Genomic DNA, 24,091 nt, shown 5'->3' on the forward strand with positions numbered 1-24,091 from the left:
TGATGTATGATCTAAGAACGGTGGTTCGAACAAATTATAGGGATAGTGATAGTTTCAAGGTAAATGTAGGCCCATTACTTTTTATTATAGTAATGGATAGGCTAGAGGGACTCGTAAAAAACTATCATGGTAAATACTGTTTGCCGACGACTTGGTAGTGATAGCATAAAGTAAGACAGAATTGTAGTTTAAAATAGTTAGATGTAAAAGGGTTATGGGAGAGGAATAAAAATGAATATAGAAAAGACAAAAGAAATGTGTGAAGGTAGGTTTAGAAAAGATCGTGGAGTCAGGCATGTGGCCATATGGTGTATGTGAGAAATATGTTGCTAGAAACCTCATCAATTGTACCTGCTGTCGTAAATGGGATCACAAATGGTGTAGTGGTGTAAAGGTAATTTTGCAGAAGGCAAGCGTTAATATATGCTTTAAAGAAATTTAAAGAGATGTCTTTAGTTTTAACAGATAAAAATGTATCTCTAGCTTTGAAGGAAAAAATTTATGCAAGTTGTGTGAGAAGTGTATGAAGTGGCAGCACATAGCTAACTCTCGAATCCAAATTAGAAAGAACGGAGAAGATTAAGAGAAAAAAACAAATCAGGAACTGAGAAAAAGGATTGAGATAGAAGCAATAGGTGATGTCATGGCAATAAGATGGTTTAGACATGTTGAATGGAAGGCAAATGATTGAATAGATGATTTTGAAATAAAGGGAACAAGACCTAACGACAGACCAGGCATGCCGGATGAAGGTACTAGATAATGACATAAAAGATTAGGTCTAACCCGGGGCGTTGCCAGACGGCGTAAAATGGCGAAAGGTGATTAGAATGGAAAAAGGCCAATCCAGATAAACTTGGAAAAGAGCCACCAAACGGCGAAGAAGAATACTTAATAAAATAAATAACTTTTAAAAATAATAGAAACCCCATAATTAAAAAGTTGACGCCAAAGGGAACAATAAATTCTTTATATAATAAAAGCCGTGTTACATAAGAATTGTCACATTTTGTGAAAAATTCAACAAGCAACGAGGTAGAATCGAACTCGCAACTAAGTACGACTAAATATTTGCCATCGCTTTATCACTATGCCCTTACGAGTTCTTATGAGTTATTTATTTTTCATATTATAAATAATTTTAAAGATTGAATAAATAATTAATATTATATATATACTGCTTATAAAATTTAATGAAGTTAGATTAAAATTGGGCAATAAGATATTCATACTGAGATTGAATGGTGATCTTTAAACCCAAATACTGCTCATAAAATTTATAAATTATCCCGAAATGCAGATGATAGTTTATAAAAAAATTGCATAGGGAAAAGAAAAAAGAATATAGAAAATATTATAAAAAATATCCCCACAATGATAATAATTAGTAAAATTTGATTTATAGTTTAGAAGAATATAGGTATTCATTGTTTGATGAAGACGAACTGTGATACTGGAATTTGAAAGCTGCAAGTGAGAAATATGATATTTCAGATAATTTTAATTTTATTTTAGCTAAATTATTTGACTTCTTTATATGGATCATAGGCGTTGCCGAGATTTTCCTAAGGGGGGATAGTCAGAAAATATTTTTACAAGATAAGAGATTAATTTTAATAATAAAAAAATAAGCCTGGAACAAATATGAAATATATTTTTATTAGTTTAAATAAAATATAATAAATTACTTATATATACATTAATACAAAAGCATGGTAATAATTTATTCCAAACAAGTATAAGAAATTTCTTTATAAAAAGTAAATAGATATATAGTTCATATTCCGCTATTATATAGAATTGGTTACAAAATGTAAGGTAAAATTCCACTTTAACAGACATATTTGACATTTATGAAATTTAGTTAACATTTTAATAAACTTTACTAATCAATGTTTTTGATAATAAATGTAAGCAACAATTTGCATTCAATTATTTAACGCCATCTATTTACTTTAAATAAAAATAATATTAAAATTAATCTTCATATTATTCATTCCACACAGGATGTACCTTATTACATATTGACCCTACTGATATATAGAATTATTTTTATCATTTACATTCTTTAAAAGATATTTTCTGATGTCCTTATCAATATTTTATAGCCTTCTGTAAAAGGTAAAAATTAATTGATAGTCATATGATAATTGATAAAAATCTAGGACATATAATATTCCATTGTTTGTATTGTGCATTAATTTATTTATTTAATATATAATTTAATTTTATCAATTGTTTTATAATTATATTTTACTTTTATTAAAATAAATAAATTAAAGTTACTCACTTTATAAAAAATTATATTTGATATATTATATTATTTCGTAATTTTATGGTAGACTTATCTTTGGCTTATATTTATTTTCTTAAAAAACATTTTTGATTTCACTTTTTTTATATATAAATGCATTTTTCCAAAAAAGTATGAATTATGATGAATAGTTTTAGTTTAAAATATATTAACTTTTATACTATTTCTTTCAAATTATTATTTAAGATATATGCATACATTTTTGGGGGACAGGGAGTGGGGAGAAGACTAAGGATGATAATTTTTTAGTGTTGTTAAACGGCTCGATTTGAGCCGATAAACGGCTAACTCAATGTTTTATTCAATAAAATATTACGCAAGCATAAAGATTTTGCTCATAGATGACACAAAGGTTTGGACATTTATTAGGAAAATCTCGAGGCTTGGGCAATATTTTTCTGGCTAAAATACTGAGTTAGCCGTTTTTAAAAATCGGCTCAAATCGAGCCGTTTAACAACATTATATTTTTTATTAGCTTAAAATGATATTCACAAAAAGTGATAAATTTCAGAAGGGGGGATTTCCCCTTGCCCACCCCTGGCTATGCCTATGTATGGATTAGTTTATATATCAAAAGTTGTAATATATTTCTGCCTTCAACTTATAAAATTTACATTCAGCATTTGAAATTTTTGTGTCTTGATCCTTTATACTTAGTCCAGACATAAAAGCTAGGTTACCTGCGAGATCACATTTCTTTCACGTAAAATTCAAAATTTCTGTTTTATAACTAGAATAAATATATTCATTGTTTGGTGAAGAGGAAATGGGATACTTAAAATTTATATAACTCAAGAAATTTGATAATTGAAATAATTGTACTACTGTCTAAAATTTTTGAAAAATTAAAATTGTGATCTATTAGATAATATATCATTGATGTCTGGACTAAGTATAAAGACTTAAGATATAAAAATTTAAAGTTTGAATGTAAATGTTATCAGTTGAAGTGATAAATATTTTACCACTTTGGTGATTAAACTAATACTTATAAAGAGGTCAAATAATTTGCTAAAATCAGATTAAATGAAACCTATCTGAAATATTATATATTTCTCACATGCAGCTTTCAATATCAATTATCTCACTTATCTTCATCAAACAATGAATGTCTATATTCTTTTAGATGTCTTGGTTTATTTATCTTCCATTTTGCCTGTCAAGAATGATAGGAAATCAAATTTTTATTTCTTCTTTATAGGGATGTACCGATATTTTTTACCGGATCGGATAGGACCGATATTTCAATCATTTTAAATATCGGTTATAGGCCAATATTATAAAATTTACCAATCCGGTGCGATATAAAATGGCCATTTTAACAAAAATAAAATGTTATAAAATTTTTAAAAAAGTTATATCTAAAATCATTTATTTTTATAAATAAAATCGAAATCCATTTTTATGTTTATGTTTTTAATAATAATAATAATTAATCAATAAACATTCTGCCATATTGTTATTTTTTTGCGCATTCTGTTTATAAAAGTGGGCGATAATTTTTTCAGAATCTGTTTTTAATGAAGCTGGTGATATTGACAGTTACCATCGCCGCAGGCATACCTCTGATAAATTGGAAATTTTGGTATTTCTAAAAAGAAAATCTTCGATATATTAATGTTAAATATTATTTTAAATATTTATTTCAAATTTCATAATATATTTGTTTATCACTTATTATGTATATAGATTAATGTTATTACTTATTATATAAAAGTGATTCAACAATAAAAATATTTTATATACTTTTAGAATTGCAATTGAATTGAACATAAACTATAACTGATCATTATAATATATTTAAATGAATAAGTTATGGTATAGTTAAATTATAGATGTTATACAAATAAAAAGTATATTAAAAATTAAAACCATTGGTATCTTTACAGAATACAAAATTAGATATGATATCGGATCGGTAACCGGCCCATATCAATTTGATATCGGGAATATCGGATCGGCCTCCAAAAATTGGTATCGATACACCCCTACTTCTTTTTATGATGATATTAGAGTCAGAAATTTCCCCTTTAATTTTCTGATTTAGGTTGATTTATCCATCATCAAATAAAAGGGAAATTCGGAAACATCTATCATCAAATTAAGGATAAAATTACTATTCGCCATCATTTTTGAAGCTATGATTTAGAAATTTACCTTCATTTTTCTGATTCATCCATCAACATATCTAATAAAATGTCTGATAATTCTGACTCATTCATCATCAAATTAAAGGGAGTATACTGATTCCCCGTCATTCTTGGCAGGCCTACTGCTCGTAAATCTATATTAATATAGAGAGTTACATTAAATAGATTAAAAATTTGCTATCATGTCCCATAAATGATAAAAATATCATCCTGTACTAAGTCTATGCTATGGAAAAAAATTGTTAATAAGGAACTAGATGATTGAATCGATTATATATAAATTGACAAATACAGAAACGAGGTGAAGACCGATTGCAAAAACCGAATGAAACTGTTTCTAAAGACCAAACCGTGATCGTTAAGTCCAAAAGAAAAATCTAGACTGTTGACTTTCACCATATAAAATTGAATATTTTTTATTTTAATTTAAATGTAAAATAAATTAAATTAAATTTCAATCCCTATGCATGAAAAAAAATGTACCGATATCTGATTATGATGCAAAGAAATGCCAAAAGTATTGTCAATACCAGATAAACATATCAAATACAGTATCGTCGATACAATATTGTGATATGTTAACAACTCTGTTATAATGATATTTAAAAAAACAATGATTGAAAATTTTAGAGACTGTTACGCGTCTAGATGCGATATAATTTTGATTTTACTTTTTAAAATAGTAATTATTTAAAATAGGAGTATAAAATTTTGATTCCAGCTCATAAAAGGCATATTAGATATGAATTTTCGAAATTTTTCATTGATAAGGCAAAAATATAAGGAATAATACTCCGAGCAAAGAAATAAAAAAAGAAGTTAAATAATAAAGTATTCCATTCAAAATTTAACTCAGTTGTCTGGAGGAGTGAAACACTTTTAAATCCACAACGTAATCAAGTCCCTCGAAAAAAGTGTGCTCCTTCTTGCGAATAATGTCATAATTTTGATTATTACGAAACATAGTCATACTATGAATAGACCTAGACTTCCAGTCAGACCAATATAACGCCGTCTCACTCTCATTATTTGAGGTCAATCGGTTGGTGGAGACCGCATGGAGTGCTAGCCCAAAAGGGTAAGTATCATTGATGGACCCATTGAAAACTATTTTAACTCTCATATTATCAGTTTTAAAAGGATAATCCAAGATAATCTTGGGCAAAGTGGTGCTTAATATAGCTCTATTATCGACGTCGACCCAATACAGCGTGTTGAAACCTTGGGGCCGGTAATCAATAGTTAAAGCGTTAGCTCTACTTGACATATAACCATAGGCAATGGTCGGATGTTGACTGTATAATGTAAAAAAAATATGAAAAACACATATAAGAATGTTAATTGAAAGTATTAATCAGTCGAATGAAAAGAGGAAATATAAAAGAATGGAAAATGTAGCAAAGAGAAGGATGTATTCGATTTGAAAATTATCAAGTTTTAATTTGAAAATACAAATGAATCTTTTTTAAAGTAGATCATGAGCTTTAAATCGATTTAGAATTTCGCTTTCAAACGTATAGTCAATTACAACCCATAAATCACCCTTATGTAAATTGGAATTTCGTTTTTTATAGGCTAATAGTAAATTCTTATTCCCACAAAATCAGCAAATTAATAAAGAATAAATTATATGCTAAAATTGTGCTAACCTCTCACTATTTCCTGAAGAATAATTTATGAAAGATTACTTAGACATATTATTGGGATATTTGAATTCGTGAAAGGGAGCGTGGAAACTCGTAGAATAACCTTTTATCAAAACTACTCTATGGCTTCCATCTAAAAACGACGTTTCGATTTTGGGTTCCGGGCCCCAAGAGCTCCAGTAGATACGCCTATGGAAACATTCGATAAATAAAATAATTGTACATAATGTTTTAAAAAAAATGCTTTTCTACATCTTAATTAAGGTTATAAATTTAAAATATTTTATCGCAAGCTAGAAAGATAAATCGTAGTGGATTTTTGAATAGATAAAATAAATCATATTTTTTTAGAAAGATATAATAATTGATATCACCAACCTATGTAGCTAGCCTAAAGTAAATTAAAATAAGATTTGTAAAATGTGCGTAGATATGAATGTGATGATTAGGGAGTGTTTAGAGAATGGGGTTTTGCTAGTTAATATATTTAGATTCAAATTTTAATAGTATTTTTATTATCTAGCTATATGAATAGATTAATATTCAGGTTATAGCTTAAAACATCGTTGATCCTATTGTTTAGCCAATATGTTTCGTATTTATCGTAGCTTTTAACATGACTGTCTCTATGTACTTTGTGTACCATGTTCCGTCAGAAATGTAATATTATGTGTCCAAAGAGCTGGAACATGTTAAGATTTGGAAAGTACAGTATACGAGATTATCATGGGGTAATCGAAGCCGTTGAGTCAGAGATATCGATTAACGAAGAATTGTATAATTTTAGTTATATCTCAAACTAAAGTAAAGGGCAATTCCATATAAAATCAATTGACCTTTTTAATTGATAAATTTGCATACTGAGAAAACATCATTAGCGAATCCAAAATTTTAGCTTAGTTTCCGAGATATCATTTCCAAAGGTGCCAAAAAAGGTCTTATGCATTTTTAAAATGAGATTAGTATAAAAATAATGATGTTGAAAATAAAAATATATGTCATTTTGTAGCTCCTAAATATTAAGAATTTTTATAAAATAATAATGATACGGTTTTTATTTACGTTATAAATTTGAACGTGTAAGCTCTGGGTATTTCGTTATCGGAATTTCTTAAAATTTATTATTTTATTCACTTATTGTAAAAATAAATTTAAACTTGGGAAAACCATGTGGTTATTTTAATTAGTGGAAAAATAGATTGCGCCGCTCCTAATAAATTAATGCTTTTTTTAATATTTTTCCCATTTTTAAACGATTTTCCAGCATTCATATCATGAAAAAATAAAATGGAAAATATTCAAAAAAATAAATAATTTCAAATTTTCTTCTTTTTTTTAAATCGCAATAGCTAAAAAAAACTATGGGTGTCTTTAGTTTAAATGCAATAGATATAAATAAAATATTAAATTCAAAGAAATTCAAAAAGCGAAACACCTAGAGCTTTAAGGTTTAAAATTTATAAGGTAAATAAAAATCTCAACATTAATATTTTTAAAAAAATCCTATACTAAATATTGTCACAAAATCAGATATATAATTTTATTTTTAGCATTATTTATTAAATTATCTCAATTTTTAAAAATTGTATCATTTGAAAAAGGTCATTTTTGATACTTTTGACTAGGAGGCTAAAATCTTGAATTCAATGCTTGCTATCAAAATTAAAAAGATAGGGCAGAAAAGTTATCGATTTGGTATGGAATCTAAAGGAGAACCGAGACAACTGTTATATGGAATATTCGCAATTCAGTTATGATGGTGATCTCTGTGTCCTAATTTATGGTAAGTTGAAAGTAATTCTTGCCTCCCTTAACCTTGCCTCGATTGCCTATGTTGTCTATTATTAGATCCAGATATTTGAAACTAGTTATTAACTTTAACAAGTTATAGTCAATGCAAGTTGACAATTTGTGGCTTGAGGAGTGGGCATTATCATGGTTTTATTGAAATGTCCATGTCTGCTTTTTTGCAGTGGGTACGTAGAATGATCAGAGGATCGATTATTTCTTTTGATTTGGTGCAAAACATAGGAAATTATTTTTGGATGTAGGCCTACGTTGTTTTGAAATGATAATTCAAGGAGATTTAAAGTACTCATGGTTTCTTAATAATCTTAGTTTTTGTTAAGTTGAATAAAATGTTGTAGAGAGCATATAGACTTGCTTAACACTCTTGACCTTGCAAACAGATGAATGTGTCTATCATATCTGAAATTTGATATAAGAATTATAATAATAGTATTTTAGGATTTTAATTGTTATAGTTAATGCCACTTTATTATTCCAATAGCGTGGTGCCTGATCTTGTTAAAGGCTTTCCTGAGGTCCCCAAAGGTGAAGACGATTGGTCATTTATATCTGTAAGACTTTTGAAGAAGTGGGAAGAGGGTTGGCTCTAAGATGTTTTTCTGAGACTGTAAGCACAAATGTTAAATAATAGGTCATTAGCAAAGTTTAGTATCCAATCTTTTAAAAGCACCACTAAATCTTGAAAAATGTTTAGGTAAGATAGATCGCTCTGTAATTGCTAAAAATTTGTAGTTAAATATTATTGATCTACTATACTCCTATGGAGTCTTGTCTGATTCCTATATTTAGGTAAAGATGGCTAGTATATATTAAAATGTTCGTCATAAGCAGTCTTTACTTCTTGCTTCTGATGCCATCAAGATCAGGTTTTGTTACTCTTTAATTTTTTCATAGCTTTTAATTTCCTCCAGAGAGAAATGGAAGGATTAATGGAAGGGCTGGCTGTTATATATAAGTTATTATGAATATGGTTCTGGAAAATAGCTTGTTCTTCGGGGTCTTTAAAAATATATTTCCTGTGGAGTGTTAGTAACTTCCTGAGTGAGAACTTGCAGATATGTTTTAGTTTCTTGTATGCATCGTGAGTTCTGTTATTCTCTTTATGTCTAAATCTACCTAAGCAGTTCATTAGGTGTAAAATTTCGTCGACAACTACACAATAGTTTATTGTATCCGTCTCCATAATTAGGTAATGTTGCCGTATTTCTAAAGTGATAGTGTTATATGTATCTTAAAATTAGTATAATTTTTGTCAGTTATTTTTTTTATAAAAATTATCAATATTTAGATGGCAATAAGTCATAATCTTTAAGCAAAACAATTCAATTTTTGACAGTAATGGGCAAGGTAACGTGGAATAAAGGATAGACCGATAGTGATGTCAGAAGATTGAATAGTAATGAAAGGATAAATATACAAAAAGTGGTGACCGGTTAAAAGTTTTGAATAATAATCTAATGTTGTGACTCTATATAGGCCGAGAGAATATTCGCGAGGAAGGCGAATGGAGGTGAGACCAAGTTTTGATTCCAGATTATTATAATTACGAACGATAAAGCCATATGGTCAGAGATTGTCTGGAAACGAAATGTTTCGAATGTGACAAATATAGTCATATATCATGTATTGTACAGGAAAACAATAAAAATAACGATGTGAGTTTTGGACGATTTAGTCACAATAGAGATTAATGTAATTCGTGCAATTATAATATCAGAGGGGGTTTTAAGCAGAGAGTAATGGATAAAAATGCTCAAAATTAGCGAAATATTGAAAGTAAAAGAATTGAAGGAATTATTGTGCCTAATTTAAAAGGAAATGGAGAAGGAAACATGGAGTGTTTTACATGTCGAAAAGGACATATGGCGTGAGAATAAGAATTTGCGACTAAATGTCATAGGGGGTAATTTTAGCTGAGAAATTGGGCGGGCTCTATAGTAGAAATAGGGGAACTTCTAGGAGAAATAGAGGGTATTCGAGGGAAAAATCGAAGGAAATTCTAAGAGAGAAATCGAGGGTACCTGCATTGGAAAAATCGGAGTTTTTTTTTAAAAAATGTAAGAATTTTAGGAGAAAGGTAAGATTGAGAAGGGAAATGATTTTGTGATAAAAAATTTTATATAAGGGGACGCGAAATGGTGAAATAGTTACAAGAAACAGGGACGGTGGAGAATTATTAAATGAAAAGTTAGTGTGGGAAAAAAAGAGTATTCGAGGAGTTGAAAAGGAAATGATAAAGCCGGATCGATGGAAATAAGCGGAATTATAAAATAAAGAGGTAGAATTAAGAATGATCAGAGTATAAGAAGGAGTACAAAAATTAGTAGAAAATTATCAGAAGATTCGATTAAGATTTGGGGTTACTCAAAGATTATGAAGTGGACATTAAATTAAAGGACGACAGTGTGACAAAATTTTGTGAGTTGCAAGGAGTACTGTTCGAGTGACGAAAAGAAGTGAAAATGGATCAATGGGTATAAAAAGGTATCGTGTGTGATGTAGAATAGTGAATGGACAATTCCGATGGTGCCGGCGAAGAAAGCCAAGGAAAACTCATATTATACGCGGGTTCCGGGTCAAGCTAAATTAATGGATTTTGGAGGTAAAATATTCGTTTCCAAAAATTAAAAAGTAATTGGCCAATTTTAAGGGTTGTGTGTATTTTTCGAAAGTAAAGGGTTGTATTTTTGTATATTACTTTTGGATTTAATGCATTGGCCGCAATTTTTCAACGAAATGGTATTTCAAGGTTTGGATGGAATCATTTACTACATGAATGATGTATTGGTAACGGGGGTGACTCCTGAGAAGCATACAGAGATTATAGGAGGTATTCCAAATAATTAAAGTAAAAGGAATTTGGGGGAATGACGATAAATGTGTTGGGTGTAACGCAGGTGGTGTATCTAGGATACAAAATTATTGGGAGAGAGGTGGGCCATTGGATAAGAATATAGCAGGAATAACCAGTATGAGTCGAATAATAAAGGGAGAGTGCAGGCCTTTCTAGGAATGATGAATTATAATCCTCGGTTTGCGAAAGGTTTTAAACAGATAGCGGTGCCGTTGTATAAATATGAACAGGAGGCATTTGAAAAGATAAAAGTAGAATCGGAAGGATATCTATTTTAGTATGCTTTAACCACGATCTGGAAGTGTTGTTAACAGTGAATTTGTAGATGAAGCTTTTTTACAATGTATAAATAAGTTGGAACCAATTTTGTTTAGTTTCCAAAGAATTTTTAAAGCGGCAGGAACAAGATATTCGCTTATGAGATCTGGCCGTCATATTTGGGCTGGGAAAGCTCAGAGAATACTTGATTCGGTGTAGATTTGCTATTTATGCGAAATACAACAGTTAATGCTTCTCTTTAAAAAGAATAATAAGGAGTTGTTACTATCGCCTGCCCCGACTTCAGATTTCGATGTACAAGTGAAATATAGGCGAGGACAGGAATACTATTTGTCAGATGTTTAATCTGGAAATGGAACCGGGAAAGATATGGAAGAGATAGGAAACGTAGAGACGAGGAAAAGAATGAACAAAGTTTAATTTAGAGAAAGAATTGGTGATAGTAGACGAATATATAATAAGAGGAAATCGAGAAAGAGTATCCTTAAAATTAAGGGATGCGGTGATGGCGATGATTCATACGGGTAATCAGTGTATAGAAAGGATGATGTAATGGGAAGGATAATATGTGTGGTGGTCCGGAATATATAAAGAGATTGAAAAAATAAGCCAGAGTTGTGTTATATGTAATTCTTGGGGGAATATGCCACATAAAGAGAGAAAAATGCTTTAGTACCAAAGACTACACAACTGTGGCAGCGTATATACATAGACTGTTTACTTTAATAATAAAATATATATACTAGTGTGAACGCTTAGTTAAAGTGAGTGGAGTACGAATAGGTGATAGGGTTAACGACGCAAGTGAGGACGTTGGAAGGAAATAGAGCCGATGTGAGATGAAAGGGACCCCCTGTAATAGGGTATGAGTGAAGGAACCGCTATACTCAAAAGTTGTGTCAAATTGAAAAAAGAGTGCACAAAGGGGCTCACCATGTTTTGTAAACATGATTTGAGATCATTTGATGTAATTCATGGGGAAGGCTTTGTTGGTAGTTGTCAATATTTTGCCAAAATTGGCTCAATATATGGAAATATTGATGTTGCATCATTCCAAATCCCACGACAATTCCTAGAAATTTAGATATTGCTAATGGTATATGCAATAAATTATTTCCGAAATAGAGTGCATATATGAAAAAGGGTTGATGTGCTAATTACAAATATATGAATAATTTTAAAATTCGATTGTATTTTAACTTTTTTTTATTTTTTACAAATTAAATATATTGCAACTCAATATATATCTTAATTAGATTATGGCCGTCAAATAAACTTTTATCTAAGATGGCAATGAATAAATACACATATTTTTTGATTATTATAATATTCAAACTTAAATTGTAAAATTTTATTCGGGCTCTGGTAGGACTCGGACAAAAAAATTTTAATTCGGGCTCGGGTCTGGCTCGGGCTGCGAAAAAATTATTTTGCAGACCTCTAGGAGGCATACTCGAAATAGGTGTAATTCAAGATTGTAGGGGGTTTGACTATACAAATTGTTGTCAGGAAATTGAAATATTCATGGGCGAAGCTCGGAGTGGCAAGAGTGATCGTGTGACCGGCCTTTAGTACAGGTGTTGATAGCGCCGTATCAAGTTCGAATTAAGAGGCGAAGAGGATAATTAAAATGGTAAAGAGTATTTCTTATGGGAAGTTCGTACAAGAGACGATTACAACGATATCTTCCTATGGAAAAAAGCCGCATTTCTTGTGGAAAGATGGTAACAAGACAATTCCAGTGGCAACTTATTTCTTAATTCTTATTATGTCGTTCGAGATAATGTATTTTCGGCGAAAATTTTATAGACAATCAAGATGAGCAGAATGTATAAATATATAGTTTAGAGTACGTGAAAAATAGTATTGACAAACGGCTCATCGAGCCGTTTAACAAAATTAGTGAAAAAGGTCATATGTGTATTTATATTTCGTATATTATTGGTTATTAATCATCACTAACACTCGGGTTTAGTAATGGAGGTCGTGTTGTACTAGTATATACAACTTCTTTTTTTACATATTTTATTTATGCACTTATATTTTGATAAAAATTAACAGATGTATTAAAAGCTGATTGATTATTATTATTAAATTTAAAAGAAATGAGAATGATCATTTTTGATTTATAAATTTCTATGTTTTACCTTATTTTAAAAGAATAAAAATATGAGAAAAAGAATATAGTTGAAAATTAATAATAGGGCATCGCCAATAGCGCCGATAATCTTATTGAAAATAAAAAATATTTGGTATTTTTAAATATTTAATTTAATTAAAATTTCCCTAATTTAATATATGGGAAATTTGTATTCCATCTTTCGTGTCTAAGTATTTTTTTTCTTTTACATAAATTTGATACTTTCTTGTGAAAACAATGTATAGCTAAGGCCAGTAGCAGTTAACGGTGAAACTAATGCTAAGATATGACATTTTAGCAAGTAAGGAGTGTCGTCTATACTTGGAAATGTATATAAATTAGAAGGTCCGGATGGGTGTAAAAACTTTATATATTTTTTTTTCTTGCTATTGATTTTTCCTTAAAATAGAGGCTAAACATCATTTCAAATCATAAACACACCTTATATATCCTAATATTTCTCCCAAGAATATATTTTCATCATTATACGATAAATATTCTAGTGCTTTCTATTGAATTCGTATACATTCTACTTTTAAATTGATACAGACCTGTAGTAATCATGATGTAAATTTTCCGTCAAGGTATAGACCTAGTTTTTAAAAATCTTTCCTTGCGTAGTATTTCTTCGTCATCATAATTTTTTTTGGGCTTATATTCAAAATATATTAATATCTTTGGCGAATTCGTAGAATTTATATGATGTTGTTTACTGTTAACGTCTTTGTAAACTTGCCTTCGCAGCTAATCTTGTAAACTTGCCTTCCAGCTAATCTTTTAAGAGTGCCAATCCCCTTGCAACTTTTCCCTAGCGATGTAGTAGAAAATTGCCCTTCCGTATTACTCTAAAATCTATCCCATGATGGCATATATCTTTTATGATTTTTATACTGTGCAGCAGATCGATCTGAATAATTAAAAAATTTATTTAGCATACAAAATAAATTTTAAAAATTTACTAATGTTTTTTGGATTTAATGCACTGATATTCTGGTATGTTGTAAAGATTCGGATATTATTACGTAATTTAGGAATACCTAAATCTCTTTATGGGTTAGAGAAGATAAACAAAGTAGTTGAAATGCAATTTGTATGTTATATAAAAATTATTATCAAACATGGAAGAGTCAAATGTGAAAAACATTCCACAGAGTAAAAATATATATTCATTTTAAAATAAAGAATGACACTTTGAAACAATAATTTGTGATAATCGATAATATTGCCTATCCAATATTTAAAACGATATTCATCTGTCACGCGATGAAATCGCTTAATTATTCATCCACAGATTGCACTAAAAACTTGTTGCCTGTTCTCTTTCCTATTTTAAAAAGAGCCAAAAAAGGTAGAAGAACAAAAGCCTAAAAATAGTTTGAATATCTTAGGCCCTATAAGTACATCTTTCAGAGGATTTAAAGGAAATCATCTATTTATTTAATTAATGGATGCTTTAAATAATGGACATCATAAAACATTCGCATTGAGCTATTCTAAAAAAGAAGTATTATCAATTAAACCTAGAAGAAATAACTTGGAGAAATGGAAGGATATTGTCCATACTTGGAGAAACCTGATTCTTAAACAAAAATTATCAATTTAATTATAAATGTAAAATCTTCTAAAAAAAATATGAATCATCTGTGTGTATTAATTTTTAAAATATTTGGTGTGTATATTTCTTATGTAAAAATTAATAAAATAATTTTTGAAATTATGGTTAAATTCTCCTTTTTATTTAAAAGAATGGCAGTCCTGGTATAAACCAATTTTTTTAAAAAATTAGCACTTAACTATACAATTACAAAAAAATTAAGGGGTAAAACTTTTAATCCACTAAGCTCCACTCGCTGGAGGTGTCAAATAAATGCAATAAAGCAGTTAAATGAATGTTTCCTATTATAATTGTTTATTTACATAGAGCAATTCGTGGAGATATTGGAGGCATATAAGATTTAATTTTTGTAATATAGTTGCAATATATTACATTAACTAAAGTCATATTAAGAGATCCCTAAGTAAGTCATATAACAAAAAGTTATCTTTTGCAAATATTAAGATACCTATAGAGTATCTGTAACTAGCTACATTTTAAAACAAGTAATTAGTTAAGTTTTGTACAAGGTAACCTATTAAAGCAACTTGTTACTTTTAAAAAGGAAATCTAACAATACTAATATTTAGGAGCTTCTAGATTTATTTTTCTGGTTGAGATGTGCTGAGCATTCTTTCTCACCTTCCTACATGTTGTACCCTAAAGATTCTTAAATATTTACACTTGTTATTTATAGATTCCCTATAGTCGATATACTAGTATGTGCATAGAAATAATCAAATTATCCCATTTTTTTTCATTTAAAAAATCACAGTATGTTAAGAATAAAACCAATGTAATGATGAACCAAACAGATTATAAATTAAAATTGTAAATTAATAAATAAGTATAATTTGAATAAATAAATTTTGTTTAAAAAAACCCATTTTCAGGATCAATGGCTAAGCTTCTGGGATTTATCAAATTCTTCCAAACAATAACCTTCCTGTATGCACCATTATAAGAAGAAGCCATTTCGATGCGATTGGTTCCCATGTCGGACCAATATATATGTCCAGAGAGCCAATTCAAACACAAACTGGAGGGTAATTCAAGGCCGTTTGTTATGAGGAGAGTGTAGTGGGAACCATTGAGGTACGCTTTACTTATAGACTTAAGTTAAAATTAAATAGTAACTGATTAGTCTTTATAAACAAGCTCGTGTATTAATTGGTTGGTTGCATAAGACCCCGACCTTGAGTCTAAAAAGCGACTAAACGAGCTCTGAGCACGAACCCAGAGAAAACAGGATCACAAAATTTGAGAAAACCCTGAGGATAAAATTCGAGCAAACCATGAGCATAAACCATTGTACATAGTAGGGGAGATTGGAGTTAAGCGATTGGCGGGGTAACAATATCAATGCAAATCCTTTTTAACCCTTGAGAATAAATACCTTAAATTTGGTGAGATGTATTCTTATATCTAATTTTTACCTAGTCCAATTTTTGAAAATTTTCCTGGTTTGACAAATTTTGCCAAAAACCCATTTTTTGCTCAAAAATTACAAAAATCATCCTCTAGTTTTTGGGAAATACATGTTCCTTAAAGTCATAATTATAAAATAAAATTTATTAGAAGCTTACTGCTTAATTAAAACACCGAATAACGATTTATATAAATAATATCCCCTTGGTGTAAGGTTGTTAAAGTTAAAATGTTCAGTCTGATTATAGCCGTAAAAAGATAATTTTCAAATATTAACGTCTGCGCCATAAAGATACTTTTGAACAAAAAGTAACCAATAAATAACTTGTGTTATTTTAAAATAGTTGCAAAGGGGAAGTAAAATTTGAATATATGATATGCCTAAAATGAGCACACTCAAAATGTGTTATTTTTGATAAAAAAAAATTTACCCTCTTATATTTTATTGTTTAGTTTATATATAAAAGTGATAAACGGATGTCAAAATTGCAATATTTTGTTCATTAAAAAATTAATTATATTCAATTTTATGCAAATCTGAAGCAGGGCCGTAGCCAAGGGGGTGGGGAGTTGGGGGGGCAGGCCCCCTAAAAAAATATCTGGCTCTAAACCTGGCCCCCAGAAAAAATCTTTGGCCCCCAAAAGTGGCCTCCATAAATTTTCCGCCCCCCCCCCCCCAATTTTAAAAAAAATTTTGTAATTGATTATTTTTATATTTTTAAAATAAAATTTAAATATTTATTCAAGAAACATGTCTTGTCTGTAAATTTCTTCCTATCCTGTTTTATTTTTATCCAATAATAAATCATCATTCATTCATATTTTATCATTTTCATGTGTGTTTGTGTATAACATTATATAGGCGCTTAATTATAACGTTTAAATTGTACTTATTTCAATGATAATTATTTTATTATGGTTCAATCACAATATTATTATCTTTTGAAGACCTCTGATATATATCTGGGTGCAAATCATAAAAAACCGGGATAGTGATTACTCAGGGATTGATATATATATATAATCTAAGCAATCAGATTGATACCGATTCGTAAATATTTATTAAAATAAAAAAGATTCTTATTAAATTTTTTATAAAATTTGGTAATTATTGTGCAGTATTGTTAAACAGCTTGATTTTAAAAATGGTCCGATTAAGATCTTAGACAAAATAATATTATCTTAGCCCGATATAACCAGTTATTTAAAACAGCGGTGAATATTTTAGCATTATAAAGAAAATAGTGAGATGACAACAAATTAACCGTAATCTTTACGATCTTAAATCAAGATTTCACGATATTTCTTAACATACAGGAGCTACCTTTCGGTGGGACTGGTTCAACAACAATTATGGATGCTGTAAACGTAGAAAACATAATTTATTCTTTCTGGACTATTTATAGCAATGTTTTCATAAACCATCCAAAAAGCTGAATTAAATAAAATTAAGAAATTTATATACAAAAATACGCGATATACATCACCCAGATTTAAAACGAAGTAATATCTATTATGGTAGATATGGTGCTTGATTATATTTCAGATAAATAAAACAAAAGTGAGATGCCTTTTTTTTTGTCTTAAGGCTGATGTGACAAAAGATGCAATAGGTTGTGAAAACCTGAGCATAATTATTTATATTTTTTCTGGAGTCCAAGAAAATTTAATAGGGATTAATAATTTACAGTGTCTTTCTGCCTAAAGCATTACTAATTGCATTTTAAAGCAACTTAATGAGTTAAATATTAATTAAACGAATATGATAAACCAGGCATATGATGGTGCAAACGTTATGTCTGGCCAAAATTGAGAGTGCAAACCCTACTTCAAAAAAAAAATTAATAAAAAAGTTCTTTTATACATTGCTACAACCACATGTTGCATCTTATGGCTCAAAATTAGTATAATAATATTGTTATCATTTCTAATTTTTTTATTCAATGCATTGCATACTTTTTAGGCGGTTTAACGTATCCTGTAAATATGCGGGCCATACTCTTAAGAGACTTTTAGACCAGAGGTGGACTGGTCATTTAGAAACATCTCGCATCATTTATGTTAATTTTGAGGCTATTGGTGAAGTATTAGTTTACTTTTCTAATGGAACTCATAATTCAGAGGTTCCCACTCATGATTCTGTCGAAGCCCCTGGTCTTTTATCTCAATACGTTAATATAAATTACGTTATATTAGCCATTATAATTTATGAGATATTAATAACAATAGATCAAGAATATAAGTATCTACAGTCAGTAGGTACTTATCAAGTGGATGCTAAAAACTGTATTGATTCTATGATCAATATATTTAAAAAATATAAGAAGGAATAATTCTATTGATTTGATTAGAATAAAGGCTAAAAAACTTTTAGTAAAATTAATCTCACTCCCCACAAATCATCAAGCGTACGTGAAATGCCTATAAATTTCCAAGATTTATTAGTCGAAACCAAATTACAATTTGATTGCGAAAAAGACTCCAATTGGAGTTCTTTAAAATGGAATTATTATGAAATTATTGATTAATTTGTTGATAATTTTTTAGATAGATTTAAGCAAGATGATTATAATCTTCTATCAAGTTTTAATGCATTGTCCCATTTGATAGTGATTTTTATATCGTACAAAATGACCCGATTAGAATAATTATTATTAAACTTAAATATGGAAACTTTATATCATAGAAAATAGTTAAAGGAATATTAGCTGCAGAAGTTTAAGAAACACATAATTTTGAAAATATCCTAAATATTATGTATAAAAAAAATATCATCATGCATTTTAAGAATTGTATAAATGCTACTCAGCAGCCATCATCATTGGGGTACCAACGGCTTCTTGTGCGGCTTGTTTCTCTATATTAAAGAGAGTTCCATCGAGCACTAGAGGGTCGATGCTAGATCAAAGTAAACAAAATTTAGTATTGATGGCTTATGAAAAAAAATTAACACAAAATTTATCCTTTAATTCATTTATGTTAAAATTTAAAATAAAAAATCGTCGTATTATGTTATAGTATTATTTTGTATGTTCATATTATAGTTTATTTTGTATTCATATAACATTAATAATTTTTTAATATAAATAGCAAAAAATTTCTATGAATGCTTAATTATTTGTTTTATTTTTAAAAAATAGTGCTCCCCTCCCTAAGTAAGCAGCTGGCCCCTCTAACTGAAAATTCCTGGCTACGGCCCTGCTCTAAAGCTAAGCTATTTTACTATGGGTATGGAGTAATAAGGCGAAAATGGAACACTTCACATAATTAATCATAGCTCAAAGAGTATAGGTAGAGATATACTTTTTTTATTTTGTAGAAAAAGTATTTGGTTACATATAAATTTATAATTTGTTCTCGTTTTTGTTTCAAAATTATGGTAAAAATGCAAAATATTTTTTGTTTTAACCCGGTCTACTCTATAATTAAAAATCGTAATAAATTTTATCATGATTTATTATATTCTGTATTTAATAAATAAACTAATATATTTAACACAAATATGAAATTAAAATAATATAATATCCATTTTAAAATTTCCTTCGTGTTTTAGGTATAAATAGAATCATAAAGCCCCGCTTACAAATATAAAAGAAATACGTAATTAATAATTTTATGAGATAAATATAATTATAATGAAGTGAAAAATCATTAAGTGTTGTTAAACGGCTTGAATTTAGCCAATTTTTAAAAACGGCTCAATCAAGATTTAAGCCAATAAATATTACGCGAATCTGAAGATTGTTTATAGATGGCAGAAATAATTTATTTAAGTTTATCACTATTTATTAGTTGGAATCAAACCCGTAACGTATATCAGTTTGATTTATGTTTAAATCAGATAAAAATAACAGTTCAAGTTCGGTATAAAATTTGACCATATCGGTTAAAATATAATAGTTCTCTTCTAATTTAATACATCCAATTTGAGAATATGCATAAGATAATGTCATTAGCGTCAGAAGAGAGATCGGAGATAAGGGGGAGGCTGACCTGGGAAAATTTAGAGTTTTAAAAATTTTGGGGTCTTTATATAGAATTTGGGGGCTCTAGGAAAGAAAAATGAATTCAACCCTTTCGCGCCCGACATATTTCCTGTGAACAAAAATATTTTTTTTCTAAAACTGAGTTAAATAAGACGCAAATACCACATTTTCAACGTTTTTTATTTTAAAATGGTATATATGTAGAATTATAAAATGTTACCAATTGTCATCATTGGGATATTCATATGTAAAAAAATATACAATTTATTTTGAATGATAAGAAATAAAACGATTGCGATTTTTATTTAAACATAAAGATATTTTACATTTTAAACATTCAAATCTGGTATAACCATTTTTGCAATTCTTGCATCTTTGTCTGTTAGCCGCCGAGGGCCAATGCCCTATTTTATCGAATCTAATATCTGGGATTGGATGAAAACTATTCAATTTCTTTCTTTTTTTTCAATCCTCAAATTATGTTTACCTTCTTTTCCATAATTTTCCTTTCCAGCCATCATTAATCCTTTAGTTATCCGAGCTTTAAACGCTAAAAGAGATATATATTTATCATCTTTCTGTTTGATGTGACGTCTATAGAGTAACCACGAATTCACCACACAGGAATCTAATAAATGAAAGAAAATTCGCATGTAAAAGCGCTTCCATTTTATGTCAATTCTGTATAGTTCAATTAACATATCATGGAGATCCACTCCGCCCATACCAGCATTATAATCTTGAATTATAGCCGGAATTTCGACATTAATAAAAGATTTTTCAGATACCGACCATCTTTTCGTTCGTGATGTGGGATTTATACCCATAAATGATGATATCGTGATAACCGATTTGTTATCAAACCATTTGCAAATTATAATATTATTATTAGAATCCACTTTATAATCAAGGGACCCTCTTCCTTTTTTCTTTAAGATTTTATCATCAACCAGATGGCATCCTAATAATCGATTAGATCTAATGGTCCCCGACATGATAAAGCCATTATCTTTGAGCGCAACTGCTAAATTATATGAAGAAAAAAAAGGTATCCATGTAAATTTTATGATTTTTATGTGGGGGAACAGTTTCTAATAGTCGTATAACAATATCTCCGCTAATTCATCAAAGTTTTTTTTATATTTGTGCATTTTCCTAAATATATTTCGAAATCATATAGCATTCCAGATGATCCACATAAAGCGAAAATTTTAATTATATGCGGTTTTGAGCTAATATATTGTTTAAATTCACATCGCCCTTTGTAGGGGACTATCATTTCATCAATTGATAATTTTTCCTCTAATTGAATCTTTCTCATGTTCATTTTTAATGCACTAATAAATGGTCTTAGTTTGAAAAGTTTATCGTGTTAGGCTGGGCCCTAAGGATTATATTATTATTATCATTAATATGAAAGTATTTTCTCAATTACAAGAATCTGTTTCTTGTCACGTATTGAAAAATTTGAGGAATCACTGTCTCTATAGCCCAATATTGCCTTATTTGGCAATTTAACAATGCCCGTATAAAGGTGAATTCCGAGAAATTTTTCAATTTCACTATTTGTATTTGTTGATTTGCCAGATAATTGAAAAGAACAAATATTCGTTTGCTCTAAATTGTTAATAATATCATCGTCTAGTAAGGCGAAATTTCCTTATCAGGTGGAGGCAAAAATTCTTGTTTAAATTCTGTATTATATTTATATAAATCCTTATTTCGCCATAGGGTTTTCCTTTTACTTTGGATAATATCATTATCATTATCATAATTTTCCAGTTCCAACTCAATATCTGGTAATATCATAGGTCATATTTAGATCAACTACTGTGGCATTTTCAAAGTCATCATCCTTCTCAATATCTACATCAGATATATCTCCCTCTGGTATAATACATGTTGAGGTCATCTAAAAATTAATTATAAAATTTTTAAAAAAATATAAAATAAAATTGTCACTTTCTTAACTTTTTGCAAATATTATAGTGGCTTGCTAAATGGAAAATAGCCTATATTCAATTCTTACTATATCATATTTTTAATATTTAATTTTAAAAAATTTATGGAAAAAATTACATAAGAAAATCCCAATGTTACCAATTTGGTTTTCTTTAAAAAATCATATCAAAAATAGTTATTGTTAATTTTTTTTTACTAAACATGAAATACTAGTAATAATCTATCATAAAAATATTATTTACCTTTGATTTATATATATTTATATAGAATGGTAATCGATGTAAAAGTGTAAAAATTTTGGCGCCTAAAATACCTAACTTTGAACTTATATTCTGATATAATAAAATAAAGATTTTGACAGGTTAATGATAAAACATGAAAGAATAAATATTGTTTTGTAAATTAATGTGCCTAAATAGCAACCATTCGTTTTTTAAATATAAAAATTAATTGATTAAAAATTTTGATGACAAATGATCTCGCTGGGCGCGAAAGGGTTAAAAACAATTGGTATAACATCTAAATATGTATTAATACAAAATAATTTCTAAATACAATAAATTTAAATATTAAATTAAATTTCTGGTGGAATTAATAGCACTATAAAGCAGACTTTCATGGGCCGGGCCGGCCCGCATGACCATCCGGCCCTATTATATTTTCTAGCGGGTTTGATTAGGGCCTGGATTTTTAAAAAAAAAATTTAATGGGCTTGGGCTGGGCTTGGAATTAAAACTATTATATTTAAATTTAGATTATTTAAAACAGTTGCTAATTTAATGAAATATTGCCTTTTTTTCTTCTAATAATAATAAATTTCAGTGTTGTATACAAATGATTGCCTAAATATATTTAAATATTGTTAATTTTCATATTAAATATAAAAATATTAAATTTTTGTATATGGTTTGTGAAACTAATTATGGGCTTGGGAATTTTTTTTTAACATTACATATGGGCCGGGCCGAGCTTGGGGCAAAAAATTTTTTTTAATGCGGGCTTGGTCAAAAAAATAAGGCCCATGAAGGTCTCTGCTATAAAGAAATAAAAATTAAATTTAAATGCTTAGCTCTAGAAATAAAACCATTTCCAAATTTTCATTAGTTCTTAAAATGGGGATCCGATAGAAATTAAATAGGGAAGACATTTTATTCGTATTATTGTCTTAAAATAAATAGCGGAAGTAAATATTTTATTCATTTTTTTTTACACCAGATGCTTTAGGTTTATAATACAATTGAAAATATAAATTACAAATTGAAATATAAATTACAAATTGAAAAAATTATAATAACAAAGTAAATAGTTAGTAAACGATTATGAATTAGAAAAAAACAATCATAACAACAAAAAGACAATATTGAGCATAAATAGTAAAATAATGTAAAATACAAAATAAATAAAAGCAAAACCAGCACAATTATTCAAAATCTTTTTTCTCTAATCATCAAGAGAGATTGAATTGATAAAATAAGCATAATTAGCGATAAGAATAGCTATTGCGATTACTGCTGTAATTAACAGCCTTCGAAGGGATCTCCAGAATTTTTCCTGATTAGGCGGCCAAAGTCTTTAGATGAGGTGATCTTAAAATTTTGAGCTCTCTTCGTCCTTGTTAAATTTGAAAGGGGATTTCGTGTCCAAACAAAAAAATCCCATATTATAAACTTTCCTTGTAACCATAGAATTGTGGTAACTCCATCAGGACCCCTACCATCGGGAAAGAGACAAGAAGGCTCCAATGAGGTAGGAAAACCAGCTGATAAGTGCAAGAGATATGATTTGATTGCACCTCGAGTGCCGGGTTTGCCGACTGGGATTACGATTTCAATGTAAAGGATGAAGCGCCATATTGTCATCATTAGTATGACATTTGCTGCATTTATATGGTAATGAAAAAGGAATGTTGAACCTGTTACATAGAGCAT

At 29.0% G+C, this 24,091-nt stretch overlaps 1 protein-coding gene across 1 annotated transcript in view; it reads right to left on the reverse strand.

Moving 5' to 3' along the window:
- The window catches only part of LOC135927858 (low-density lipoprotein receptor-related protein 6-like), a 173,178-nt gene that overhangs the window by 46,233 nt on the left and 102,854 nt on the right, over nt 1-24,091 (reverse strand). The window contains exons 14-16 of the mRNA XM_065464086.1: nt 15,671-15,900; nt 6,154-6,300; nt 5,318-5,760 (exon numbers count right to left, since the gene is read on the reverse strand). Of these exons, the coding sequence (XP_065320158.1) occupies nt 5,318-5,760; nt 6,154-6,300; nt 15,671-15,900 (820 nt within the window). The remainder of the gene's footprint in view (nt 1-5,317; nt 5,761-6,153; nt 6,301-15,670; nt 15,901-24,091) is intronic.

The sequence above is a fragment of the Gordionus sp. m RMFG-2023 genome, chromosome 1, assembly GCF_954871325.1.
Source record: "Gordionus sp. m RMFG-2023 chromosome 1, tfGorSpeb1-WG-v2, whole genome shotgun sequence".
Classification (NCBI taxonomy): Eukaryota; Metazoa; Nematomorpha; class Gordioida; order Chordodea; family Parachordodidae; genus Gordionus; species Gordionus sp. m RMFG-2023.